At 48.3% G+C, this 24884-nt stretch overlaps 1 protein-coding gene and 1 long non-coding RNA gene across 6 annotated transcripts in view; one reads left to right on the forward strand and one right to left on the reverse strand.

The window, feature by feature from the left end:
• Nucleotides 1-2021: 2021 nt before the first annotated feature.
• Nucleotides 2022-24884, forward strand: part of ARHGEF7 (Rho guanine nucleotide exchange factor 7) — a 126868-nt gene continuing 104005 nt past the window's right edge. For 2 of the 5 annotated variants that reach the window (XM_049099420.1, XM_035704651.2), the window contains exon 1: nucleotides 2807-2943. Coding sequence is in view for 3 of the 5 variants with exons in the window: in XM_025441047.3 (XP_025296832.1) it covers nucleotides 2055-2219 (165 nt within the window). In the remaining 2 variants the exon portion in view is untranslated. Of the gene's footprint in view, nucleotides 2220-2806; nucleotides 2944-24884 lie in introns of those variants that run through there. The other 3 variants (XM_025441047.3, XM_025441044.3, XM_025441045.3) reach the window with 3 other exon arrangements.
• On the reverse strand, nucleotides 3067-15887 carry LOC112655859 (uncharacterized). Its single transcript, XR_007405034.1, has 3 exons — nucleotides 14211-15887; nucleotides 13527-13645; nucleotides 3067-6395 (listed from the first exon to the last, which is right to left on the reverse strand). It is a non-coding gene; the product is annotated as an uncharacterized LOC112655859 (long non-coding RNA).

The raw sequence follows: 24884 nt of genomic DNA on the forward strand, positions 1-24884 counted from the left end.
TCCAAGGTAAAAGGATGCCACTAGTCAGCACAAAGCATGGAAATGTTTGGGGACTTGTAAGATCAGTTTAGTGGGTCTCCCTTCTGACCATAACTGGCTGCCCAGTTATTGGTCATCTAAGTAGTATTATTTGATTAAGTCAAGTTGAATCTTCTCTTGTTTACCAGATTATAAGCACCAGACCTAATTTAACATAATTTGAAATTGTAATGAATTTCAATTGTAAATTGAAATTATCTCTTCAATTTAGCTGTAATGAGAGTAAACAGGAATGTCAGAGGACGACTACCCCTAGGTCAATACCCTTTTGTTGATAGAGTCTTTGGGCACAGCCCTTAATAGAAGTCTTAACGGCTCTGTTTGCTAGAAAGTGTGTGGAGAAGCTGTCCAGAAACCCAAAAACTGGTGATGTGTTGCGTCCCATCTCCACCACTTGGGTGTGTGACAATGGGGACAAGGAGACAAACTCCGTAAGACTGTCGTTAACGATGCTGTGATGTGATGCAAGGAAGGAGCTCTGGCAGGGACCCAGTGAGCTCCTGGAGCGGTAACCAAGACCATTGAGCAGGTGGCCCTCCCGTCCAGAATCCATGCTGCCCTTTCCCTGACCATGTTTGCATTTGGGAACAAAATATGATTGCTTAGTTCAGAGCTGGAAATAAATGCAATTCATGATCGCCACGGCAGTACTCTGGGAGAAGGGAAAGAAAGAGTTAAGCCTCTATTCTTTTTTTTTTTTTTTTAACAAAGTTTTTGTATGGCTCCTAGCCCTTTGTCATTAACTGGACCATATATGTGCCTGGCGTCTAAAGCTCTGCTAATGGGGTTTAAACTGCGGGAGGCCATCGGGAAGCAAGCAGGGAAAGCTCTCGGGGTGTGCAGGGAGTACCGGGACACACGTATGCACGGCCGTGTCCTTCGTGTATGCAGGGGCTCCCCGCTGGTTACACTCGTATGTCCCCGTCATCCCGGGTGTGCAGAGGCGTGTGCACCGCAGCACAGCTGGACGTCGCGTTCCTGCAGCCCGCCCGGCGCCCGCGGCCCCTCGGCGGCCCCAGCATCTTCTGCCCCCGTGAGCCGGCGCCGAGGATGGAGGCGTTCTCGGGCTGTCTGCACTCGCGGCCCAGGCCCGGGCCCAGGCCAGGCTCTGCGGCTCTCCCGACCTTCCTCCCGGGTGTCGGGGACGCCGGGGTCCTGCAGGGGTCGCAGAGCCCCGGGGTGGGGGTGGGGGTGGGGGCGGGGCGGCGAGGTCCTCGCGCTTCGGGCCCGTCTGCGCGCGGCTGCGGCTGCGAGGCTCGGCTGTGCTCCGTGACCGCCGGCTCGCCAAGCGGCGGGCAGGAGCAAGCGGCTCGTTTCCAGCAGCGCCCCCCACCCCCCGCGCCCGAAATAAAACTGGCAAAACCCAAAAGAGCATTCTGGGAAGCGCTTCGGGCTCGCAGCACCGCGGCTTGCGAGAGTCACGCGCGGGGCGGCGCGGGGGCCCGCGGGGCGCACACGGCCGAGGCGGCGGGCGCTGCGGGGTCGCGGTCGCGGTCGCGGTCTTGGTCGCGGTCTTGGTCGCGGCGGCGCAGGTGGGCGCGCGCGGCCGGGCGGGGCGGGCGGGGCCGGGGGTCGGGCCCGGGGGCGGGCGGGCCGGGCCGGGGCGGGGCGGGGGCGCGCGGCGGGGCGCACGGCGGGCGGGCCCGAGCGCGGGGAGCGAGTGGGGCCGGCCGGCGCGGGGCCGCTCCAGCGCCGCGTCTTTTCTTCTCCTGGCGGTGATGTCATCGGCGGCGGCGGCTGGGAGCCGGGAGGCGGCGGCGGGGGCGGGGGCGGCGCCGGGCGGCCGCCGCAGGTTCATGTGCATCTCATGAAAAGGCACTTGACAGGCGGCCAGGACGCACGCGAGGGAGCGCGAGCCGGCCGGAGCGCGGCGCCGCCGGGGCCAATCGCCGGGCCGGCCTCTCCATGGGCGAGCCGGAGGGGGCGGGGGGCGCAGCCGGCCGGGCCGCGGCCGCTCCGAGGTGAACGGCGCCCGCACGGGCCCGCGGCGCGGGGAGGCCGGGCGCGCCGCCGCGATGAATTCCGCCGAGCAGACCGTTACGTGGCTCATCACCCTGGGGGTGCTCGAGTCGCCCAAGAAGACCGTCTCGGACCCGGAGGGCTTCCTGCAGGCGTCTCTCAAGGACGGGGTGGTGCTCTGCAGGCTGCTGGAGCGCCTGCTGCCCGGGACCATCGAGAAAGTAAGTGCCGCCGGCCCGCGCCCGCGCCCGCGCCCGCGCCCCGGCCCCCGCCCCCGCCCCCGCCCGCGCCCCGGCCCCGGCCCCCGCCCGCGCCCCCGCCCCGGCCCCCGCCCCCGCCCCCGCCCCCGCCCGCGCCCCCGCGGCGCCCAGGCCCCGCCGCCCGCCCCGCCGCCTCCCGGGGGGCGCGGACACGCGCGGGCGCGGGGGCGCGGGCGCCGGCACCTGGCGGCCGCGCGGGGCGCAGAGGAGCCCACGCGCCTCCTTTGTGCGCGGCCCCGGGAGCGCGGCCCGGGCGGGAGCTGGGCGCCATTGTGTGCGGGGCGGGGGCGGGGGCGGGGGGCGACGACCCCGGAGGCCGCGGAGGGCTCCGTGGCCCGAGCGCAGGACCGTGCGCGGCGCCGCGCGGCTTCCTCCCAGGCTTTGTTCCGGCAGCTCCCGGGGCTGCGGTTGGGGAGCTGCACCTCCGCCCGCCCGGCGCGGTGCCGCGCGTGTCCGAGATGCGGCGACCACAGCGAGGGCGGCCTGTAGCGCGCGCCGCCCCCTCCCCACCGAGCGCCCCGCGCGTCTCCGAGCCCGGGGACCCTCCAGGACCGGCGGAGTAGTCCAGACTTCCTTCCAGCCCCAGGCCTGGCTCCCAGCAGAATCCCCGGCCCCACGGACCCTGCCTCTCTCCCGCTGGCTGGTGGCTTCCCCGGGCCGAGCGTGAACCTTGACCCGCCTCTCTGTGAGTGATTAAAGTTTGCTTTCCTCTTACAGGGGCTCACAAAGCAGGGCCCAAGGCGGAGAGACGCTTTTAAAAACAATGCCTACTTGGATTTCAGAAACTGCAGTTTTATCCCGATTCTTTTTTTTTTTTTTTTGCCAATGCAGAATCTTAAGATCAACATTTACTTAAAAGGTGTTCAATGGAGAAGCTGAAGCACACCATAATTAGGAAAAACAAAAACAAAAAACAAAAACCAAAACCATTTTTTAAAAATGGATTCATACTGGCCCGAACGGCACCAGGACAGTTTGCTAATAAGATGTTAATTAGGTGACTTGGAAAAGTAAAACGTTTACTCTTCTAAGTTTGTGCATGGTTGGTGCTGCATTTTAAAGGTCGGAAAAGGTTTTATTTAACATAAATTTTGCATGCATATGAGTTTCAGGTATTTTTCTTACTTGGAACATATACAGGGAAACAGAATCTGCATTAGAGTGAAGAGCTGCCAGCTTGTCCAGGAAATAAAAATGTTGCTTATAAATGAACTTGATGCCACAATAAAATGATAATTTAAGAGAAAAATAAGGAGCCAAATCCAACTTGCAAGGCATTCAGAGTACTTTGTTGTCCTCTGGACATCAGGACCTCTGGTGATAAAAGGAAGACTTTGAGAAGCAGTGACATATGCATGCACAGTTCACCAAAGCAGCCTTCTATAAATGCTGTTCCATGACCGACATGAAACTTTAAGAAATTTCAGATACTATCTGGATAAAAACGCATCACTATTAATGCGTGTTATCTGGTATATTAACTGCGTTCATTAGATTGGCAGACTTCAATAATCATTTTCTTGTACATTCTAGAAAGATTTGCTTTCAGAACTGGAGCATTCCCTCCATCCCTGAAAGGAGGAGAGGAATGAAGACAGTGTTTAGATTGCAAGGGCCAAACTGAAGCCCCACGGCCCCTGTGTCCCCCACCCTGCTGCCCCAACTGATTTGTTTACGACTGAGGCAGTCACAACACAGGTTTCACATCAGAGGCACACATAGGCAGAACTACTGATTCTCTGTGGTTCAAAGGTAGGTTTTTGGAGTAAAATATTAGCTAGTCTCTGCCTCTAAAAACCTGGGGTTTCAGGTGTTTCATGAGCTTTTGCATTTCTTAAGCAGAGGTATTTATTTGAGTGCTCACACCCAATGCCATGAGCCCCACAGCAGATGTGCCAGACAGCTTTTACTTGACTGTATGAATGGCTTTCTTTCCACAGGAGTGTTTGGAAACTTCACTGAATATTCATGTGAGTTGAAAGGGCCTTGATATTACCCCAGTTTGCCGCACGGACACACGGATGATGGGTTAATGTGGTGTAAGCAGCCCGCAACCTAACATTTGTAGATCTGCTGTTTAAAACAGACCATTAGGGTGGGGAAAGCACAGCATTAAGAGAAGTTTTGGGGTGGCTTGGGTTTCCCATGTGCCTCTTGTTAAGAAAACATGTGCTAATGTGTTGCATTATGTTCATTCGTTCCACTTTGGAACCAGTAAAAGGGCGGAGGACCATGAGGACATTTCATTTCGGTCCAGATTGTAAAAGTTTTGTCTTCGGGGATCCCCTTGATGCAGTCGGCTTTCCTAGGTTTGGGGCAGGGGCGGGGCATGGACTTGACACAAGCAGTTCAGGTGAGACCCTTTCCATTCTTGCTGACGACAAGTTCTCTGCTGAAGGGGAGACAACGTGGGGATTGCACGGTTTCCCCATCTTCGTGTATGAGGCTCAGGTGCTTTGATTTTGTCTGGGAACGACCAGAACGTGACCTGCTCACAGTTTAATCCCCCATCCCTCCTGTTGGGAGCACACAGAGGCCCCAGAATCCAGGGAGCCTGCAACCCTGAGCTCGTGAATTCACACTTTAAACATTCTCTAGACTGTTTCATCAGGAGGGTGAAATCAAGATGTCGAAGTTTCAGAGGGCTGACCTCCAGTGATAGACACCCTAAAGTGATGGACGCCATGACATGCTGCTGTAGTTTTGTTCATGGACTTGCTTGGTTCAGCACGAGAAGCTCATGGAGCCTCGTTCTTTGTCCTTAGGTCCAGGGGGACAGAGCACACGCCGCTGGGTAAATGCTCCCCGGAGACACTCACTCCATCCACATTTGTGGATCACAGTTGAAAGTCTTGCTACCCTTCTGATCTTGCTCCATGTGTATGTGAGCATTTAGGTTGGGTTAAGCTGTCAGGCTGAGTGTCTGTCCTGGGGCCGTGATGGAGCCCCAGCCCGGCGGCTGCACCACAGACCTGGTCTCTCTCAGTTCTGGAGGTGCAGGTCTGGAATTGGGATACAGGCAGGGCTTTGGTCCCTTGGAAGGCATCAGGGAAGGGGGTCTAGCACTCACCCAGAGTCCCCACTGCGTTCCCTGCGGCCTCTGCTGTATCCAAACCTCCCCTTTTATAAGGACACTGTCATTGGGTTAGGGCCATCTGCCCCCAGTGTGACCTTAACAGGTGACATCTGCAGTGACATTGTTTCCAAATAAGGTCACATCCTGGGCTTCCAGGGTCAGGGCTTGAACATACAGATTCTGGGGGATACTGTCCAACCCATAATAGGTCATGTAATAAATTTGGACCCAGTCAACTTAGTAAGTCTGTACCGGCTTCAAGGGTGCCCAGATGCTCTAGGAGATGAAAGGACTAACAGGTTCTTTGGGGATTTGGTACAGGGGAAGTAGGAAAACTGGTAGGATGAGGCAGCAGGAAATCCAAAGTCAGAAAGTCAGCTCTTCGTGCAGAGGAGCAGGAACTAAGAAGTTTTGGGCAACCTGCTTTTGAGCAGCCCAGCATCTGACGATTTTTCTGATGTGGATTATAAGAATGTGGTTTGTATTTCCTCCAACTGTCATCTGGCAGCCCTAGGTGGTGATCTGCAGGCTTGCAGAAAATCAGTGCATTAGGACAGAACGTGGGAGGAAGCATGGCTTTCTCCTGATTGATTTGTGGCCTGCATTCTGATCAGTGCTAGGTCTTTTGGAGCTGGTTCAGGGAGAGAAGTGAAGTCAGTGGCCGCTGGACAGCAGTTCTGAGTGCCCACTGCAGGAAGTTTGCCTTTTCCTGGACCCTTTTCCCTGCAGGTGAGGCCAGCGATGGCAGTGTGGCGTGCTGGCATGGGTCTTGCTCCGAAGGCCCACTCCCTGTCACTGTTGGTAAATCCTTGTGGGTCGCCTGGTAAAGCACTCAGAAAAGTTACAGAACGCGTCATGTCCTGTGTTCCTAAGGAGTCTTCTTTAAACTTTACAAACGGAATGATGGGTTATATCCCATTCCTTCATATCCCATTCCTTTTAATGAGACGAAGCTTCCACAAGAGTTAGAATGTAATAATAAACATCTGCTTTCAAAGCACGAGGTTTTAAAGTCTTGTCTCAGCTTCTCAGCAGGGCGATTCTTGCCTTGGGCTTTAGGCCTGGGGAAGAAGGAAACAAACTGCCTTTGCTGGCTCAAAGTAAAGCAGACAAACCTACATTCAGAGTGGGGGACGTAGAAAGGGATCTCCCGAGAGCCACCCGAGCACCAGTGCAGGGTTTATGCTGGCCTCACCCATGGGTACTCAGAGAGGGCTGACTTGGATTTGGGGAGCACTAGGGGAGCAAGATGACCTCCTGTCCCAGGGCAGCTGCTTCCCAGTCCCTGAGAGAGTCCTGCTGGTGCCGTCCCAGGACCCTGTTCTATTAATAGAAATATGCCCGCTGAGGCCTCCTGGCCTCCTTCCCCTGAGCACTGCCCACCTCTGGATACGTCTCTCTTAAAGGGGTAGGGCAAACCCGGAGCTGCCGGCAGTGTGCTGAGCTGCTTCTCTGTGGCGCTGCATGTCGCCTCCATCTCCCGGGTGAGAACACTGATGCTTGGCAGTCTGCCATGCCCACGTTGCTCAGTCGGCTCTCCGGGGCCAAAGAGTCCACCCCGGGTATGCTGAACACATAGATGTGTGCGTGTGTTTCTGTATGTATGATATGTATACTAGCATACACATAGTAGGAACCCAATAAATACATATTTTTACACAATCTATTTAAACATCCCCATCTCCTTGGCCTTTGGAGTACAGCAGACACAGCACTATCCCACAAAAACGGCTGAGAACTACCAGCCTGGTTCAGAAAACTTTTAAAATCCAGAGCTAAAGTAAGAAATATAAAAATAGCAGGAAATGAATTTTCCTAACCTAACTGGGAAGAAATGATGGAAGAAAAGGTCAGAATTCAGACCCAGGGGACCCAGGGCCAGCCCTCCCCCACCCTCCGTCTGCACACGGTGGTGTTCCAGGCCCTTTCCATGCATGAAGCCCTATAAAGTGAAACCCGAGCCTACCAGCGAGGCCCTCCGGCCCCTCTGAGCCAGCAGCTGTGTGCATTTGGCAGCTGCACTGGACCTGGCGCGCAAGAGAGGGTCCTGGAAGTCAAATTCAGTGGTCCCACCAGCCCACACAATGGTGGTCTGTCTGGGTGGGAAGGAAGGGGCCGCCAGCCCCCTAAGGTTGTTAGAATCTGCCCAGTAGTGAGAATAAGAAACTATTCCTGGATTTGAGTGGCCCTGAGGTTCAAATCCTGGCTTAGAGTTTTCCTGGCCACCGCAGGGAAAGTTTTCAGTGTCAATTCATAAAATACTAACACCTACTGTGTACTGAGGACCTACTCTGTACCCAATGCTTCACCAAACCCCTCATATGTATTTACCCCCTTAAATGACCCTATTGCCCCAAGAGCCCATCCCCTCCAGGCAGGTATCATTAATCTCATTTTTAGGTGGAAATTAAGACTCCGAGAAATTAGAGAAGTTGCCCAAGGTCACATAGCAAATAGATGACTCTCGAACACACGTGGGAACCACCCTGTTACAGGGGCTCTGGAAGGGCCCAGTGGGTCTTGGAGACAACCAACCCTCCTAGCCGCTGGCACAGCCCATGGCAGAGTTGACTGCCCAGAGGTACACCACGCCTTTGCCACCTCCTACCGACAATGACAAACATGCAGGCGATTCCAATCCAGAAGACTAGAGACGGCCCTCTGGAGACAGCATTAGCCACAGACACATGTATATCCGTACGGGATAGCATGTTGCCTTCCATCTTAGTACAGATGGACACCAGTAAACCCAGAGTCAGGAAGGCCCTGAAGTCCCCCTGAGGACTATGAGATGCCACAGGGAGAGCTTCCCAGACTCCTTGTGGGGATCCTCCATGAGAGATGAGTGAGAAGGGGCAGAGGGTCATGCAGAAGTGAGGGAGAAAGTCCATCACGGGCCACAGTGTTTACGAATAACTGAGGACAAGACCATTTTAAAGAAGGTATTGCTCACAAAAAATCATACTGCCACAACAAGACTTCGTGGCAGGAAACTGCAAATCCAAAGCAGACTTGGAACAGCAGAGTCCCATTTTCAGCTGAAGCAATTTAATATGAACTGGAAGAAGCCTAAATTGCTATATTTTGTTTGGTTCTGGATTACAAACACCTTGTTTGGAGATGATATTGAATATTATTGACTGGTTTCTAAAAAGCTGCTCCAAGTGTCATAAAAATTAAAGTTCTGTACAAAATAACACCTTCATTCTCCAGCCTGTACCTGTTATCTACTGCCACGGTGAGGCTGCATAACAAACAGCCATGAAACCTCAGCAGCGGGCAGAAGAAAGCATCTGTTTTTGTCCATGGGGCTACAGGTGAGCTAGGCAGTCCTTCGGGTCATGACTGATCTTGCCCATGCAGCATGGTCAGCTCTGCCCATCTCAGCTGGGCTCTCTCCAGTGGAGTCTAGGAGGCTTCTGCAAGGACCAAGGAGGCCAAGCTTGCTGCCGCATGCTCTCCAGTCCCATAGCACCTGGGGCCTGGGCTTGTCCACAGAATGGAGGCAGGTGTGAGACAGCACAGAAACACTCCAAGCCTCTTGAAGCCTCAGCCAGGTACTAGCACCTGCCATTGGCCAAAGCAAGTCAGGGCCAGCTTTGGACTCAAATAGTAAAAAAAAAAACAGGCTCTATCTTTGGATGGAAAGAGCTAGCATGTCACTCTCCACAGGGCATGGCAACAGGGAAGAGTAAAGAACTAGGGCCACTTCTGTACTCTACCATGACCCTTCCCTAACTTGCTCTGTGCCCGTGGAGGCTGACCTCTGTGGAGGCTGATCTCTATGCATCATTGCCCCAGAGCTCTCCCCTAGCACACTCCTAACACCCCATTCGCGTACATGACAATGTGAGTGACACTCCCTAGACTGTGCAGTCACAACTTACACAACCATATGCACCTGACTTCAATTAATTCATCTATAAAATGAAGAGTTTGGGCCAGATTCCTTCACACAGAGAATTCACAAATGCTTTACACTTAAGACCCATGGCTTCTCTTATGTTTATGAGGGACTTTTTAGTATCCATATGCAATTAGCAAATTCATTCAGAAGTCTTTTGTTAGGAACACTGATTTTCTGAAAAATCGAAAAGATTTTCATGCCGAAAGATTATGACTCTGTCACGTTACAGTGGTTTTGTTGGAGAATTAGAAGTTTCAGAGGAGCCTCCCCTGGACGAATCATCTCTGCTGGTAGCACTCTCGGACACCATCAGGATGCCTAGAATCTGATTCCAGGCCTTTATTTCTGGAGTAAACTCATTGTAATATTTTCTGTGGGGCTGAAGAGATTGCCTCATTCAGGCAATCGTAAACATTGGTGCTGGTAACAGATTTCTTCTCATGGAAACATGACATTTTCTGGTCACAGTTTTCCTGTTTGTTAATGCATTTTTGCTTCTTTTGAAAACACACTCTATAAATAGGATGTGGTCAAATTCTGGACAGGCTTGTGGTGAAGGCTAAGCTTCCAGAAAGTACCACAGAAGCCATATTTTTAAGTGACAAGAGACTGGACTGGAGTGTCTTCCACACTTGGTCAACTGGTGACAAATAGAGGAGGATCTAAGTTCATCTATCCCACCTTGGACTAAGGGCATTCATTTACTGAGTTTGAGTCCGAGTAACTACCATGGCAGCAATCCACAGTTGGTTCTTCAAATAATAACAGTAACTGTATTTTATTGCATGTGAGTCTTAAGCAGCTGTTTATGAATTGTTAAAATAATATTCTGGGAGTGAGCTACTCACCTTACACAAAAATGCTTTTGTTGTTTGTAATGGAATGTCTGTCTACTTTAAGAAGTTAGAAAAATATGGGCAAATTAAACTCTAAGTAAGTAGTAGATGAAAGCAAATAATAAAGGACATAATGGGAATCAGCAAAATAACAGATTTACTAGAGAAAATCAACAAAACCAAAATCTGGTTATTTGAGGAATTCAATAAAATTGATAAACTTCTTAGACTGATCAGTGAAAAAAGAGAGGACACAAATGGCCAATATGAGGAATCCCTACGGATTCTCTAGATGCTAAAAAGATAACAATGGGATAGTATGAACATTGTTATTATGCCAGTCACTTCTGCAGCATAGACAAGATGTACAGTTTCCATGGAAGACACGTTCAAGAGGAAATGAATGACCTTACTAACCCCACATCTATGAAAAAATTTACAGTAGTTATAAAGCTTCTCATAGAGAAGATTCCAGGCCACATGGCCTCACTGGTGAATTTTACCAAACAATTAAGGACTTATATCCAGGATACATAAGGAATTCTCAACACTCAATAATGAGGAAGCAGAGAACCTAATTTAAAAAATGGACAAATGGGGCAGCCCGGGTGGCTCAGTGGTTTAGCGCCGCCTTCGGCCCAGGGCATGATCCTGGAGTCACAGGATCGAGTCCCACGTCAGGTTCCCTGCATGGAGCCTGCTTCTCCCTCTGCCTGTGTCTCTGCCTCTCTCTCTCCTCTCTGTGTATTCTCATGAATAAATAAATAAAATCTTTAAAATAAATGAAAAAAGGACAAATGGCTTGAGCGGACACGTCACCAAAGAAGGTACACAAGTGACAAGCATGGGAAAGATGCTAGGCGGCACTAGTTATGAGGGAAGTGCAAACTGAAACTGAAGTGCATGCTACTCCTGCACACCTGCTAGAATAGTTAGAATGGTCCTACCACGTGTTGATGAGGACCTTGGGGAATCTGGAGCCCCCTTCCACTGCTGGTGGGAGTGGAAAACTGTGCAACCACTCTGGAAAGCGGCTTGTCGGTTCCTTGAACTATTAAGAATCTACCAAGTGGCTTAGCCATTCCCTTCTTTCCTTTTAAAGATTTTATTCATTTATTTGTTTGAGAAAGAGAGAGGAAGTGAGCGTGAGTTGGGGGCAGGTGGCAGAGGGAGAGAAAAACCTCAGGCCAACTCCCCGCTGATCACAGAGCCCCACATGACCCTGAGATCATGACCTGAGCCGAAATCAAGAGTTGGATGCTTAACCCACTGAGCCACCCAGGTGCCCCTTAGGCACTCCATTTCTAAGTATTTACTCAAAGAAACGGAAATATGCCCTTACCAAGTCTTGTGCACAAATGTTCATAGCAACTTTGTTTTTTTAAAATTTATTTTCTACAGGTTTATTTTTGATAACTACAAACTGGATACAACCCAAATGTTTTTTGCTGGTGAATGGATGAAGAGTGGTCTATCCGTACTATCCAGTACTATGCAATAAAAGTGAATACTCTTAAGAGGGATGAGAATTATGTTGAGTAAAGAAGTTAGGCAAAACAGTACACATTGTATGACTCTGTACATAAAATTCTAGAAAATGCAGCATGGTCTACAGTGATAGGAGGTACATTAGTGCTTAGGAAGCACAAGGAGACTTTGGGGATGAAGGAGCATTCGTCCTGATTCTGGGGATGGTTTCACAATGGTGCACGTGTCATAATTTGTCAAATTGTACCCTTCAAATATGAGCATAGGACGTCTGTTATATCTCACTCTTATATGGCAGTATTCACCCTGTGTGTAATTAAGGTTTTGTTGTGTGTGTAGTGGAGCTTTAGTTCATTCTTTTGGCAGTCCCCTACTTTTGAACCTGATTGTGAATTCAGAAAACATGTATAGAATTTTTACATATAAAGGTAAATAGTGTACTTCCAGAGGGCTCATTTGTTGCTGTATTTGTTTTCTCATCAAATCTGCGTTGGGTATCTACTGCATGGTTTATTATGCTGGGCTCTGGAGATTCAGTGATTAGTAGTATAGATTTGCAGACCATCTAGCGGGGAAAGTAACATTAAAGAAGCCGTGTGAATTTGTTTTATAAATTGAGATACATGCTCTGGGGGTAAGGAACAGGTTTTAGCAGAGGATCCTGGTTTATACTTGGCAGGTAGGTCAGGTGATGTCTTGGGAAGACTCTTCTCTGGAAGTGGTACTTGAGCTGAGTGCTGATGGATGAGTGGGCTGGAATTAAGGGGAGGAATTGGGAAAGGCCTGGGTGGCCACAGTGCTGGCCAAGGCAGAGACAAGCACTGACCAGGCAGCACAGGGTCTTAAAGGTTTTGACATTTTCCAGTCATAAAGGGAAGAATGACATGGTTACAGATTTGAAAACAATACTGCAGGCACGGTGGGGAAACAGACTGGATGTGGCCTGTGGTGGAGGGAGAGGTGGATATGAAGCTCTTACTCTTGCCTGATTGAGCTGTTGGGAACTGAGTTCCAGGTGGGGTTCAGGAGACCCAGGGCAGGCACAGCAGCTCTGAGCCCCACTGCCTCCAGGGTGCTGGTTACACACAGGGTAGATGGGGTGTTTCAGAGGTGAGAGGGACCTGAGGTAAGGGTGAGGAGTTGGAGCTCCAAAAGGAGAATGGGCTGGAATATAAATTTGGGAGTCATGAGGGAGAGAGAAAGAGAAAGAGAGAGAGAGAGAGAGAGAGAGAGAGAGAGATGAATTGGAGTGTGGGGCAGTGGTGAGCTTCCTAGCACCAGCCTTGGGGAGTTGGACAGGGACAGCTGGGCAGCACTGCAAAGGAGGAACCTGGCAGCAGGTGGTGAGGTCAGGAGGGAGCCTGGTGACCGGAAGCCAGGGGAAGAGCACAGCCAGTATGCAGCAGGGGTGAGAGAGCATGCCTCAGAGGACCAGAAGGATCTGGCGGTGTGCAGGGAGGATGGGGCATGGTCCTTCCTTGTTCCCCGGCAGTAGGCACACACAGACTCTGCTGGGCAAGCCGGCTGAGTGTACACCTTGTCGATGGCCGCTGAGCCAGGGTGCCTGTGTGGAGTGGTGAGGGCGAGGGTGGCTCTGGACAGAGGGGAGCAGGGGATGTTGGAGGCAGAGCTGAGTCAGTGAGGCTGGATTCAGTGAGGGCGCCCTGGGTGCGTGGATGCACAGCAGTGGTTCAGGGCTGAGTGGGATGTTATGGTGCTCATCAACCCTCTTCAGAGACTGGCAAGTGTAAGTTGACCTTAGCAAGGGGAAGCTGACCTTGAGCTGGCTTTGCCTAAAAAAGGATTCTAGAAAACTGTTCTTTCCCATGGTTTCAGGGTAATACAACTGCCACATTTCCCCCTTCAATTCCTACATATTTTACCGGGTGTTCGTGTAAGTCCAGTGAGTGAGTAGAAGCTGAAGAGCTGTCACTCTGAGCAATGCTGAGGCTTCCTCTTACCTTAAATGTATTAACGTCTGGTCTGTAATCCACCCCCTCCATCCATTTCACAAGGAACTGCTGGAAGCCACCTGTTCTCTGCCACGTCTGTGTTGCAGCTGACCTTTGAAAGTCCAGATCTGATGAGTTAAGGCATTTTAGGGATGTCAGTATGTCATTTTTGAGAACATTCATGTGCAAGTTGAGGACTGTCTGTATTATAAGGTTATAAAGTTATGAATATACATGTCTCTTGGGCTTTGCTTTCTTTTTTTTATAATAAATTTATTTTTTATTGGTGTTCAATTTGCCAACATACAGAATAACACCCAGTGCTCATCCCGCCAAGTGCCCCCTCAGTGCCTGTCACCCATTCACCCCCACCCCCTGCCCTCCTCCCCTTCCACCACCCCTAGTTCGTTTCCCAGAGTTAGGAGTCTTTATGTTCTGTCTCCCTTTCTGATATTTCCCACACACTTCTTCTCCCTTCCCTTATATTCCCTTTCACTATTATTTATATTTTTGCTTTCTCTTATTTGGAAACCACTCACAATTTGTTACAAGTCATAATAAAATGCAGGGAAAAAGATAAAAGTAAGTAAATGCTATGCAGAGGGAATATTGTTCCTAAATAACCATGATAAATATAAGCAATGTCTAGATTTTGGGCACTAATTTCCCAATGCAAAGCAATAAAACACCCACTTTTCAGGTCTGTCTCCATGTGTGGGAGAAGCAAGCCCACTGGTTATTTTTTTTCTCCTTGATCCTTTATCTTTGAGAGGCTGTTGGGGGAGTGTTCCTGGGAGCAGGGCTGGGGGTGTTGAGGCAAGGGGTGTGGCATACACACACACAGGCTCCCTCATTGAGGAGCTTCTGGGCTGAGAGTTCCTGGATCGGACTGGTTTTCTTCTCTTACAGCTGGAGGTAGCACAGCTGCCCAACACCGATTCTTGTCCATTATGTACAAAATGTTAGTGAGCATGTGTATTTCAGGTTGTCTCCAAGTAATGGTGGGCTTCCCATCATTTGTGCCTTTGGTTTAGGTGGCTGTGTGGGTCTTCTGTTTGAGGGTCATCAGACTCAGCGGATGGCTTGTGAAGATGGATGGCTGGGCTTCACCCCAGAGTTCTGATTTCGTAGGTCTGGGTGGGTGATGAGAATTTGCACTTCTGATGGGTTCTCAGGTTATTCTGATGCTGCTGGTCCAGGAGACCACATATGAGAACTGCTGACAGCCTTCTGAGCTCATCAGCCCAGCAACACCATAATCTGGATCAGCCAGATTGCATGCATGGCCCTTTAAGAAGACAGGAGGCCAAGTGTGATTACCTGGGGGCTTCCACAGGTGAGCACTGCACTCGCCTACCTTGGCCACCCCCTCATGCTTGGTGCCTTTAAGTTCAGGACAGAACAGATCCCATGCTGCTTTCCTATGGGCTTTTGAAATGTGGAGGTAGAGAGGTTGGAAAGATATCCTGCCTTGGGTTGGAAAGGGCAGTTGGAATTTACTTCAAAAATGGGACTCATCACCTGTTTCTGTGCATCTAGAAAATTCTTGTGTAAAGCAGAAGAGAAACAGTCTCTCTGAAGAGAGTGAGCTCAGGAGGTCTATATGAGTTCTGATGAATGCCTTACTTAAATTGAGGTGCTTAGGGAGACATCCTTGAAATATTTGCATTAGGGTTGGGAGGAGCTGTGGCTGAACAGGATGCCAAGTCATTAAAAACTATGGAGAGAGATGGAGACACTTCAGGCAGGGTTTCTCTGTAACACAGGCTTTTAAGGGAAAAGTAAGTCACCGTGTTGTTGGGCTGTGGGGTTAGAGAATGGCCTCTGGGAGGAGTCTGGGATGCTAGAACAAAACATGGCTGTGCAGAACCGTTCTTTAGTGAGGGTTCAGCTGAGCTGTGACTTGTGATGCTGCTTCTAAGGGGTGCTGGGTCTGTGGTCTTTTAGCTGGGGACCCTTTGTTCTTTGAAGGTCTGGAGGAGTCTGTGCGGCTCACACTGGCCTTAAACCAACACCAAGAAGACCTGCCTCAATTTCATTCCAATTATGCTTTTCAGGTAAGTAGCCAATGAATCATTTGGTTACTGAATATGGAGAAAATGGTGACAATTTCTGACAACCTCCCCCACCCCAAGTCTGGCCACAGGGAGCTCCTTTCCCATGAGCCACGGCTGAGGTGGCCTTTAGTGACCGTTTCTCCTTCCAGGAAGTGATGTTAGAATCACTGACAAATGTTTTCAAGTAGCCATCCTAAAAAGGCCTCAAACAGCAATGACAAATTCTCTTGAAACAAATTAAAACATAGGAAATTTCAGCAAAGAAATAGGACTTCTAAAAAAGAAATAAGTGGAAGTTACAGAAATAAAAACTAGACTCACTGGACAGGCAGAGGAGATGCCAGAGGGCAGAAGCAGTGAATAGCAGGCCCCCTTGCTGGAGTTTGCTGAGCCTGAACTGCGGAAACTGCCTGAAGGGACACAAGAGGGCCACTCTCTCAGCGTGTCACAGACACAGGAGGCTGCGCCACACAGGCAGCAAGATAGTCACAGCTGCAGGTGGGCGGCTGCCGGCGTTCATGCCTGTCCCTCCCCTCTGTCTACTGCGTGAGCCTCTGTCCCTTCCTCCCTGAAATGTCGGAATCACACGAGGTCTTTGGTGGCTTTTTTTGGCTCCTTTGTGATACTTAGGAAACTAATATAAGGCAACCCTATTAAACATATGGGTCTTGTGGATGGCTGCTTGAAGTGCTGGGTGATGGGAGCCTGCAGAGGCCTGAGAAAGCATGCCAGCTGGTTAGGGGGAACCCAACATGTAGCCAGCGATTTTCCTTAGTGATAGAGATGAAAGCTGAAACCTGAGTGCTGGCTCTCAGCAGTTCCCGGCAGCTCCTGGCTACCTGATGTCCTGATACACACAGGAGAAAATGGAGCCCAGGATGCTGAATGTGGGCAGCCCTGGATGGAGGGGGCTGGCAGCTGTCCCTAGGCTGAGCTGGCATTTGCAGGATGCACCTGTCGATCTTGACAGAAAGGGTTAAGGTTAAGACTTACAGTAAAACCCAAGATTGTCTTTCATTTCTCTGTATCGCTTTGGCTGTAGTGATTATACTTCCAAGTGTTTTTTATTTTTATTTTATTTTTAAAAAATATTTTATTTACGTATTCATAAGAGACACAGGCAGAGGGAAAAGCAGGCTCCATGCAGGGAGCCCGACGTGGGACTCGATCCTGGGACTCCGGGATCACACCCTGGGTCAAAGGCAGACATTCAAATGATGAGCCACCCCTGTGTCCCATCAAGTGTTTTTTTTTTTTTTAGAATAGTACCTGTCTCAAATATTTGATTCTCATACTTGACAGTGATACTACTTTTATATTTTAGGTGCTCTGTCAGCATTGTTCAACTTCACTTTTACTGAACAAATAATACACTGATTGCTTGTATCTACCAGGTGTTGACATTTTTCCCCGGACAGACTGAATACTTTGCATCTGCAGCCTCTTTCCTAATGCAGGACACAAGTAGATTACATAGCATGTTAGACCATGTAAGTGCTCTGGAGAGAAGGAACAGGAAGAGGAGGAATGGGAATGCCAGCAGCTAGGCAATGTTGCCATTTTATATCTGATAGGGCAGACGTTACTGAGAAGTGGCATTTAAATAAAGACTCCATGAATCTTTTTTTTTAATTTTTATTTATTTATGATAGTCAGAGAGAGAGAGGCAGAGACACAGGCAGAGGGAGAAGCAGGCTCCATGCACCGGGAGCCTGATGTGGGATTCGATCCCGGGACTCCAGGATCGCGCCCTGGGCCAAAGGCAGGCACCAAACTGCTGCGCCACCCAGGGATCCCCAGACTCCATGAATCTGAGCAAAGGAATGACGTGAATGTCTGGGAGATGGGATTTCAGGCAAGGGGAATAGCCTGTGCAAAGGCCCTGAGGTAAGAGCCTTCCTGGCAAGTTCTGGACACAGCAGAGATCATTGTGAAATAGAGGAGAGTAGCTGGCTGATGAGTTCAAGGAGGGAACAAGAGAGCAGATTGTGCAGGGCTTGCTTAGCCATCACAGGGACTCTGACTTCAAAAAAATTAAGAAGCTTTATTTTCTAGAGTAGTTTAGGTTTCCAGAAAACTGGGCAGAAAGTACAGAGAATTCCCACCTACCCCCTCTTTCCCCTATTAACATTGTCATTAGCGCGGTATACTTGTCACCATTGAACCGATACTGATACATTATTAACTAAAGCCCACAGTATATATTAGGGTTCGCTTTGTTGTGTACCCTATGGGTTTGGACAAATGTATAATGACATGTATCCACCATTACAGTGTCATACAGAGTGGTTCCACTGCCCTGAAAATCTTCCGTGCTTGTCTGTTCATTCTGCCAGCCCCTGGCAACCACTGATCTTACTGTCTCCATAGTTGTGCCTTTTCCAGAATGCCATATAGTTGAAATCATACAGGATGTAGCCTCTTCAGATCGGCTGCTGTCCCTTAGAAATATGCATTTAAGTTTCCTCCATGTCTTCTTATGGCTTAACAGATCATTTCTTTTTTATCTCTGGTTTCCCACTGTCTGGATGCACCTCAGTTTATTTACACATTCACTACTGCAGGTCATCTTGATTACATCCAGGTTTTGGCAAATAAAGCTGCTGTAGACATTTGTGTTCAGGTTTTTGCAAGGATGTGTTTTCAGCTCTTGGGTTGAAGCACCAAAGGAGCAAGATTGCTGGATCGTATGGTATGAATATGTTAAGTTTGGTAAGAAACCACCAAATTGTTGGCGCCATTTTGCATCCCCACCAGGATTGAATGAGAGTTCTTGTTGTGCCACATCCTCACCAGCAAATGGTGTTGGATTCTGGCCATTTTAATAGGTGTGTAGTGGTTTCTCCTTGTTTTAATTTTCAGTTCTCTGATGATATATGATATGGAGCATGTTTTCATATGCTTACTTGCCATCTATATATCTTCTTTGGCAAGGAGTCTGTTCAGGTCTTTTGCCCATTTTTAAGTTGGGCTGTTTGTTTTATTATTGTTGAGTTTTAGGAATGCTTTGTATATTTCGGGTACAAGTCCTTGATTGTATATGTCTTATGTAAATACTTTCTCTTAGTCTATGGCTTGTCTTCCATTCTTCTCTAGGACTTTGGTTTTACTGAGGAAACTGGGAACTTTTGGGGTTTTGAGCAGAGGAGTCATGTGACAGGCAAATTATAAATATGCAGGGAGATATTCCAGTTATAGTAATACAGAAGAAATAGAATTCCTGAGTATACATTGGCAGCCCTATATCTTTAACTAACGAAGGTCAGTTTTTCTAAGTGAGTTTTTGAAAATGTATTTCCTATCTATAGACACAACTCATTCACAGCTGCTGCCCATATACCGATACTTAAATGTTTCAGAAGAAAACTTAATGATCTGTTTATCATGTTTTTATTATTCGCAGTTAACAGGAAATTCTGAACTGGCTGCAGAGTTCTGAGAGCATTCCAGGTGTGGGTTCTCTTTCCCCAGGCGTTTCCCACTAGGGAGGGTCTCAACTGCTATTTATAGAGAGACGCTCACCAGCACAGGTCCTCAGCTGTCTTCTATCCCTTTAGTCAGATTGCTTCCTCTGATGAAGGCTCCGTTTAGCTTCCCAGGCTCCAAAATCATCTGGTTTTCTCCACATGCCTCTAACCTCCCACACGCTATCACGTCGATTAAAATAGAGCACATTCTCAGGTGGTCACTGTCCAGTGTTCTGACTCTGAAGCTTTAACTTGCCTTGGGTGCAGCTTCTCAAGCAGTTTGAAAATGGAAGATTCCTTAGCTGGGAGAGAAGGGCACAAGGCAGTGAACTGCTCTGTAGCTCCTACCATGGTGCTTGGGTTTTGCTGCGCAGATAGGGGCATTCAGAAGCTCCTTCAGAAGCTAGGATGAGTAGCCAAGGTAAAACAAATGGGGAACAGCAGGGAAAAACTTAAAAGTCCTCTGAGACATCTGAGAATACGGATTTATACAGTGGAATGCCATTGGTGGCTGCAGGGATGGGAGAGGACATTCTAGGTTGAGGTGTCTTGGTCCAAGGTAGGGTGTTGGGGTGAGGCAAGGAGCAAACGTGTAAGACCAAGCTGCCCATTCGGAGAGCAGAATGCATGGCTTCTCTCTCGGTGGGGGTGGTGGTGGTGGTGGGAACACAGATGGGATTCCTCCTGTCCTGGCAGGTTTTCAGCCCTACTTGCTGCACTGATACCACAAGCATATACAGCAAGTACCCACTTTGGGTTTATTTAGCACATTTCCACCAGGGACCACAGACCTTCTCCATAGGCTTTTCCATGAGGAAACAGTCCCCACTGAGGGACAACAATAAAAGGTATCACCACTATAGCCAACCATTCTGAAATGTGTTCAATAAGAGGGGAAATGGATTCCAAGGGTCAGAAACAACATAGAAATGAAGCTTAAGAAAAAAGCAAGCAGTGGTTCAGGTTTGCAAAATGCTGTGCCACCATTCATGGGTTGTTTTCAGTAGTTCACAGGCATGGGGAATGAGAAAAAAAGATAATTCTATATGAACCACTGAAAACTGTAGATAAGAAAAATTTCTGACAAGGCCCAGTTTGAGTTTTTTAATGAATTTGTTCCTGTTTTCCTGCATTAAGATCCTTCAAAGGCATACCAAATGGCATCTGCTTACACAATGTAATGAGACATGCAATTAACAATGGCCCGTCCACGCACCCCAGCTTCTCTGGGGTCCAAATCACAGCCAGGGAGAGCATGTGCTCTTTGGCAGATTGCTCTTACCTGACAACTAATGCACACCTGCCTATCTTGATCTAACATCACAGAGGGAAGAAAATACAACTTCAGTGGAGAAATTTATTCTAGGTTATCTGATTAATGTTTTATGTTCATATTTTTTAAAATCCATTTTTGGCATTGGCATGAAGTTTGGATGGTTTCCACCATCTCTGAGGTCTAAAAATGTGCTTCTGGAGTTTGTGGGAAGAAAGCCTCTGGGGACACATGAGTTAATTTAAGCCGTACAGTCTTGCTGGTCCTCTCTTTGACATGCCACATGTCTTGGATATATGAATTTAGTTTGGGAACTGGAGGTTTTGCACATTCATATTTGGCTTTGCCTTTTATTTTGGCTGGTTCCACACTAGTGGAATACATTTTATTTTTTCCCAAATGATTGTAGCATCTGTACAAGAATTGGGCTTTGGGATATGTTGAAGGAGGAGAGCAAAAGAAGAATATACTTTATTAAAGGCTTATTTTTTTTTTTTCTTCAGTAAGCTACTTCTAATCCTAGGCTATACCTTTTGGGGAGATAATTTACTTATCTGGCATTTAGCAACGGATTCCTTAACTTCTCCTGGATGCTTCATTTGTTTTCTAGTGGGTTTGGAGGAAGATGCCTTGTAGACTGCCAAGTGAGCTCTCTCGAACTATATTTTCACTCCATTGAACATCATTCACAGTAGAATGAGTGCAGAGTGCTGTTGAAGAGCATAATCCCTGATCAGGAGGCAGCTGCAGTCTAACTATAATAAAACAGAGGTTATATTAAAACAGGTAATTAGAAATCAGAGGAATTACGAAGTGCTCATTAAGGTGACCTTAGGATTTTAACCATAGCATTGTACCTCCACATGGGTGTGAGGGAGGTTCTACAAGGACCCCAGCCCACTGGCAGCTGGGCTCTCTGAGGACTGTTTTGTAAGGGGGAAGGCATCTTGGCCTGAGGAGAACACTAGATTGGAGTGTTCTTCTTCCTCTTCTTTTAAAACATGTGTCTATTAATAATACTTACATGAGGTATAAAATTCACAGGGCACAAACAAGTATAAAGTGGAAAGCAAGTTTCCCTTCTTCCCTTGCCCACCAGGCCCTTGTTCCTTTTGCTAAAGGCAACCTCTGTTAAAAGTATCTGGCATGAGCTTCTAGAGAAATTTCATGCATTTCTAAGCACCTATGCAAATTTCTTCCTTTTTTTTTTTTTACACTGAAGGTAGCATGTTATGCATATGTTTCCCGTGTTCCTTTCCCCACTTAGTTATACTTAGTTATACTAACTAGGAGTCATAATAGATCAGTCATTAAAAGCTGCTGCCTTTTTAAAGGCTCTGGTGGGTGGTGCTCTGTTTGTGGAGGTACAGTGCTGTAATTGACTTAATCCTCTCTCTGAGTTATTTCCCATCTGTTTCTGTGACACTCTGTTCTATTTTTAACTGTACCACCAGGAAGTTCATTAGGTTAGGGTCCCAGCAGCAAACAGATAGCACACTAAGCAGAGGTGGTTCAAGAGTTTAATGAAGAAGGTATTGACAAAGTGTGGGCAGGGGTAAGGACAGCCAGTAAGACACGTGGAGGCACTTCCAGAAGCCATGACTTCCCCTAAGCCTGAAGGGAACAGTGAGGGGAGTGGGTTACTGGAGCTGGTGGGAGGTCCTGACAGGAGCTGTGGTCTGCAGTCAAGACACACAGCCAGTGGTATGTTGGTAAAGGTTTAACAGTGGGTTCCCTGTGGTGAGGAGCCCTGATTTGTAGTGTCTGCCGATTTCTGTGGTGTAAATACTTGCACCACGGATGATGCCAGCTACCAATGAGGTGTTTCTGAATATAGAGCTAGGGTAGGGAGCATGTGTGGTCAGTTCTTGGAAGCAGTTCCAGCACATCACTGTGGCAGCTGCCACCGGATTCCTGCTAGGGCTTCCAATTGGCTGAACCCCCTAGGAGTGGGAGTAGGGGAGCCTAGTTGCTGTAGCCCTCAGAGGTCTGCCTCCTGGTGCAGGCTGGTGAAGTATGCAGGTTGCATACATTTAGGGAGGTTATTTCTCCATAGTCCCTGTTTCCTCTTCTAGGTTCTCTGACCCTTTCTATGTTAACATCGTCTCCATGAGTTTAGTAACCTAAGCAGGTAGTATGCTGACTGTTTAATCAGAGACATTTTAGGCTCCTGCACTCAGGGAGCTTGAGTCTAACAGGGGAGATAAGATGTGCACAAGTAAGTCTGGCTACAGGGTGGGGGTTGCATACAGAATCACGGATGTTCAGAGGAAGTGATTCTCTGTAGCTGTGGTGATGAGGCTGTTGATGGCAGAAACCTTTGTTCCTGTGGTTGGGAATTTGATTTCCCAATGCGGGAAAAACAGGGAACATTTCTTCATTAATTATTCAGTTGACTTCTGCCACTAAGTAGGATCCTGGTACCATCAGCATCTTCTGTGAATGTCAGAAGTCCACATCCTTGGGTTCCACCGCAGACCTACTGATTAGACTCTGGCAGGGCATAGTAATGTAACTCTGGGTGTTCTGGTGCACGTCTGTGTTTGAGAAACACCGAGTTACAGCACCCGTGTTCCAAATGTGGCTGAAAATCAGTCAGATGAGGGGATTTCAGAGTCCCAACTTCTGAACTGTACTCAAACTACTCAATCAGAATCTCTGGGAATGGCAATCCTGGGCAGTTAGGTGTTTCCCAGAGTATACTCTAGGAGTTTTCTGTATCCTGGATCTTAATCTTTGCAGTGCGCTGGACCTGTTTGAATTAGTTGCCTTGCTAGAAGTGCCTGTTCTTTCTCATGAAGTTTTGTAAACTCAGACTCTCTAAGCACTTGTGGTGAAGGCAGCTAGTTGCCTCAGCTGGCATGTTGCTTGGACCAAGAATGGCCAGCTGACAGGACACTGCATGTTCCCATGTTCCTAGCATGCAGTGAGTAGTAGAGAGGAGTTGAGAAGGGGTAAACTGGACAGCTGTGGAGGTCTCTGAAGTATGACCATAACATTGCTGTGATGTAGTTTATTGCAAAGTCTCAGAACTCCTGACACATCCTTTATCAAATATTGAATACAAAAGTTGTCATCTCAAAGGAAAGTCACTATACCTTTTAAAGGAGTTCATGCCCAGTTGCACAGCTTGTACACTGTCTATCTTTTGACTGATTAGAGTTCTTGATGGAAAAGCCTGGAGTTAATTACTGTGAGAAATTTGGACAGTATTTCTACAGAGTGAATTGGGCTATTGTTGGTCATTGGAAGGTGGCCACTGGAGAGAGGAACTGTTGTCTCTGGGTTGTGGAGGCATTAGTGATTATATGTAAAGCTGCTGTTTTTTGATGGAGGGGGAGGGAGAGAAACTCCAGCAGGCTCCACACCCAGTGCAAAGCCTGATGTGGGGCTCAGTCTACAACCCTGAGATCATGACCTGAGCCAAAAATAAGAGTTGGAAGCCTAACTGAACCACCCAGGCACCTGGTGCACATTCTCATACACAGCTTTTTGTGGATGTGTTTTCATCTCTCTAAGGTAAATACCTAGGGGTGGAATTGCTGGGGCTTCGGTTGTTTAACTTCTTGAGAAATTGCCAATTTTCCAAGAATATGCCTTCACACTCCCACCAGTCAGGTATTGGGCGCCAATGGCCTTCCATCCTTGCCAACACTTGATAGTGTCTGTCTTCTATCTATTCTGGTGGGTATGTAGTATTACCTGTGGTTTTAATCTGAATTTACCTGATGACTTGTTCATGTGCTCACTATCACTCATATAGCTTCTTTACTGAGGTGTGCAGGAGGACTGGGGAATATCTTCTTTTGCATCATTTCTGATTTAGTTCTTCCCCTGCAGTCTAACCCATGACCTCAGCTGTCCTTGGTTACTCACAGTCCTTGAAAACACCACTGGCTTCTCAAATGTCACACCTTTGAAAATGCAGTTACATTTGCCTCTACTGTTTCAGTTCTAACTCAGATGTCCCTGTTTTTTTTTTTTTTTAAGATTTTATTTATTTATTCATGACACACACACACACACACAGAAGCAGAGACACAGAGGGAGAAGCAGGCCCCATGCATTAGTCTGATGTGGGACTCAATTCCGGGACTCCAGGATCACGTCCTGGGTTGAAGGCAGGCGCTAAATCACTGAGCCACCCAGGGATCCCTTCAGATGTTCTTTTTGTTGGTTAAACCTCTGGCCCTCCCCTATGTCCACAGTATTTATGCTTCTTTTCTCTGTGCTTCTATGGTCCACTTGCCATATGTTGTGTGAGATTCTTCCCTGCCTCACTGAGGGCAGGGGCCTTGTTTCTCTTCTTTGCAGTTACAGTGCTTATCAAGTGATCTGGCATGAAGCCTAGGTCTAGTATTGTTGAATTAATTTATTATCCTCCCAACAACTCTGAGAGAAAGGCTAAGCCTTAAACTGGGGATAAGTGTGTAGATCCAGAGGGGTTGAGTGACTTGTCCAAGGTCAGCATGTATGTTACAGGGTTAGGTGGTTCTTACTATAGAGTTTTGACTCTTTTACATTACAGTCTTCCATACAAGTATGTTGTTTGAGGTACAGCATTCTTAGA

Source organism: Canis lupus, chromosome 22 (genome assembly GCF_003254725.2).
Source record: "Canis lupus dingo isolate Sandy chromosome 22, ASM325472v2, whole genome shotgun sequence".
In the NCBI taxonomy this organism is placed as follows: domain Eukaryota; kingdom Metazoa; phylum Chordata; class Mammalia; order Carnivora; family Canidae; genus Canis; species Canis lupus.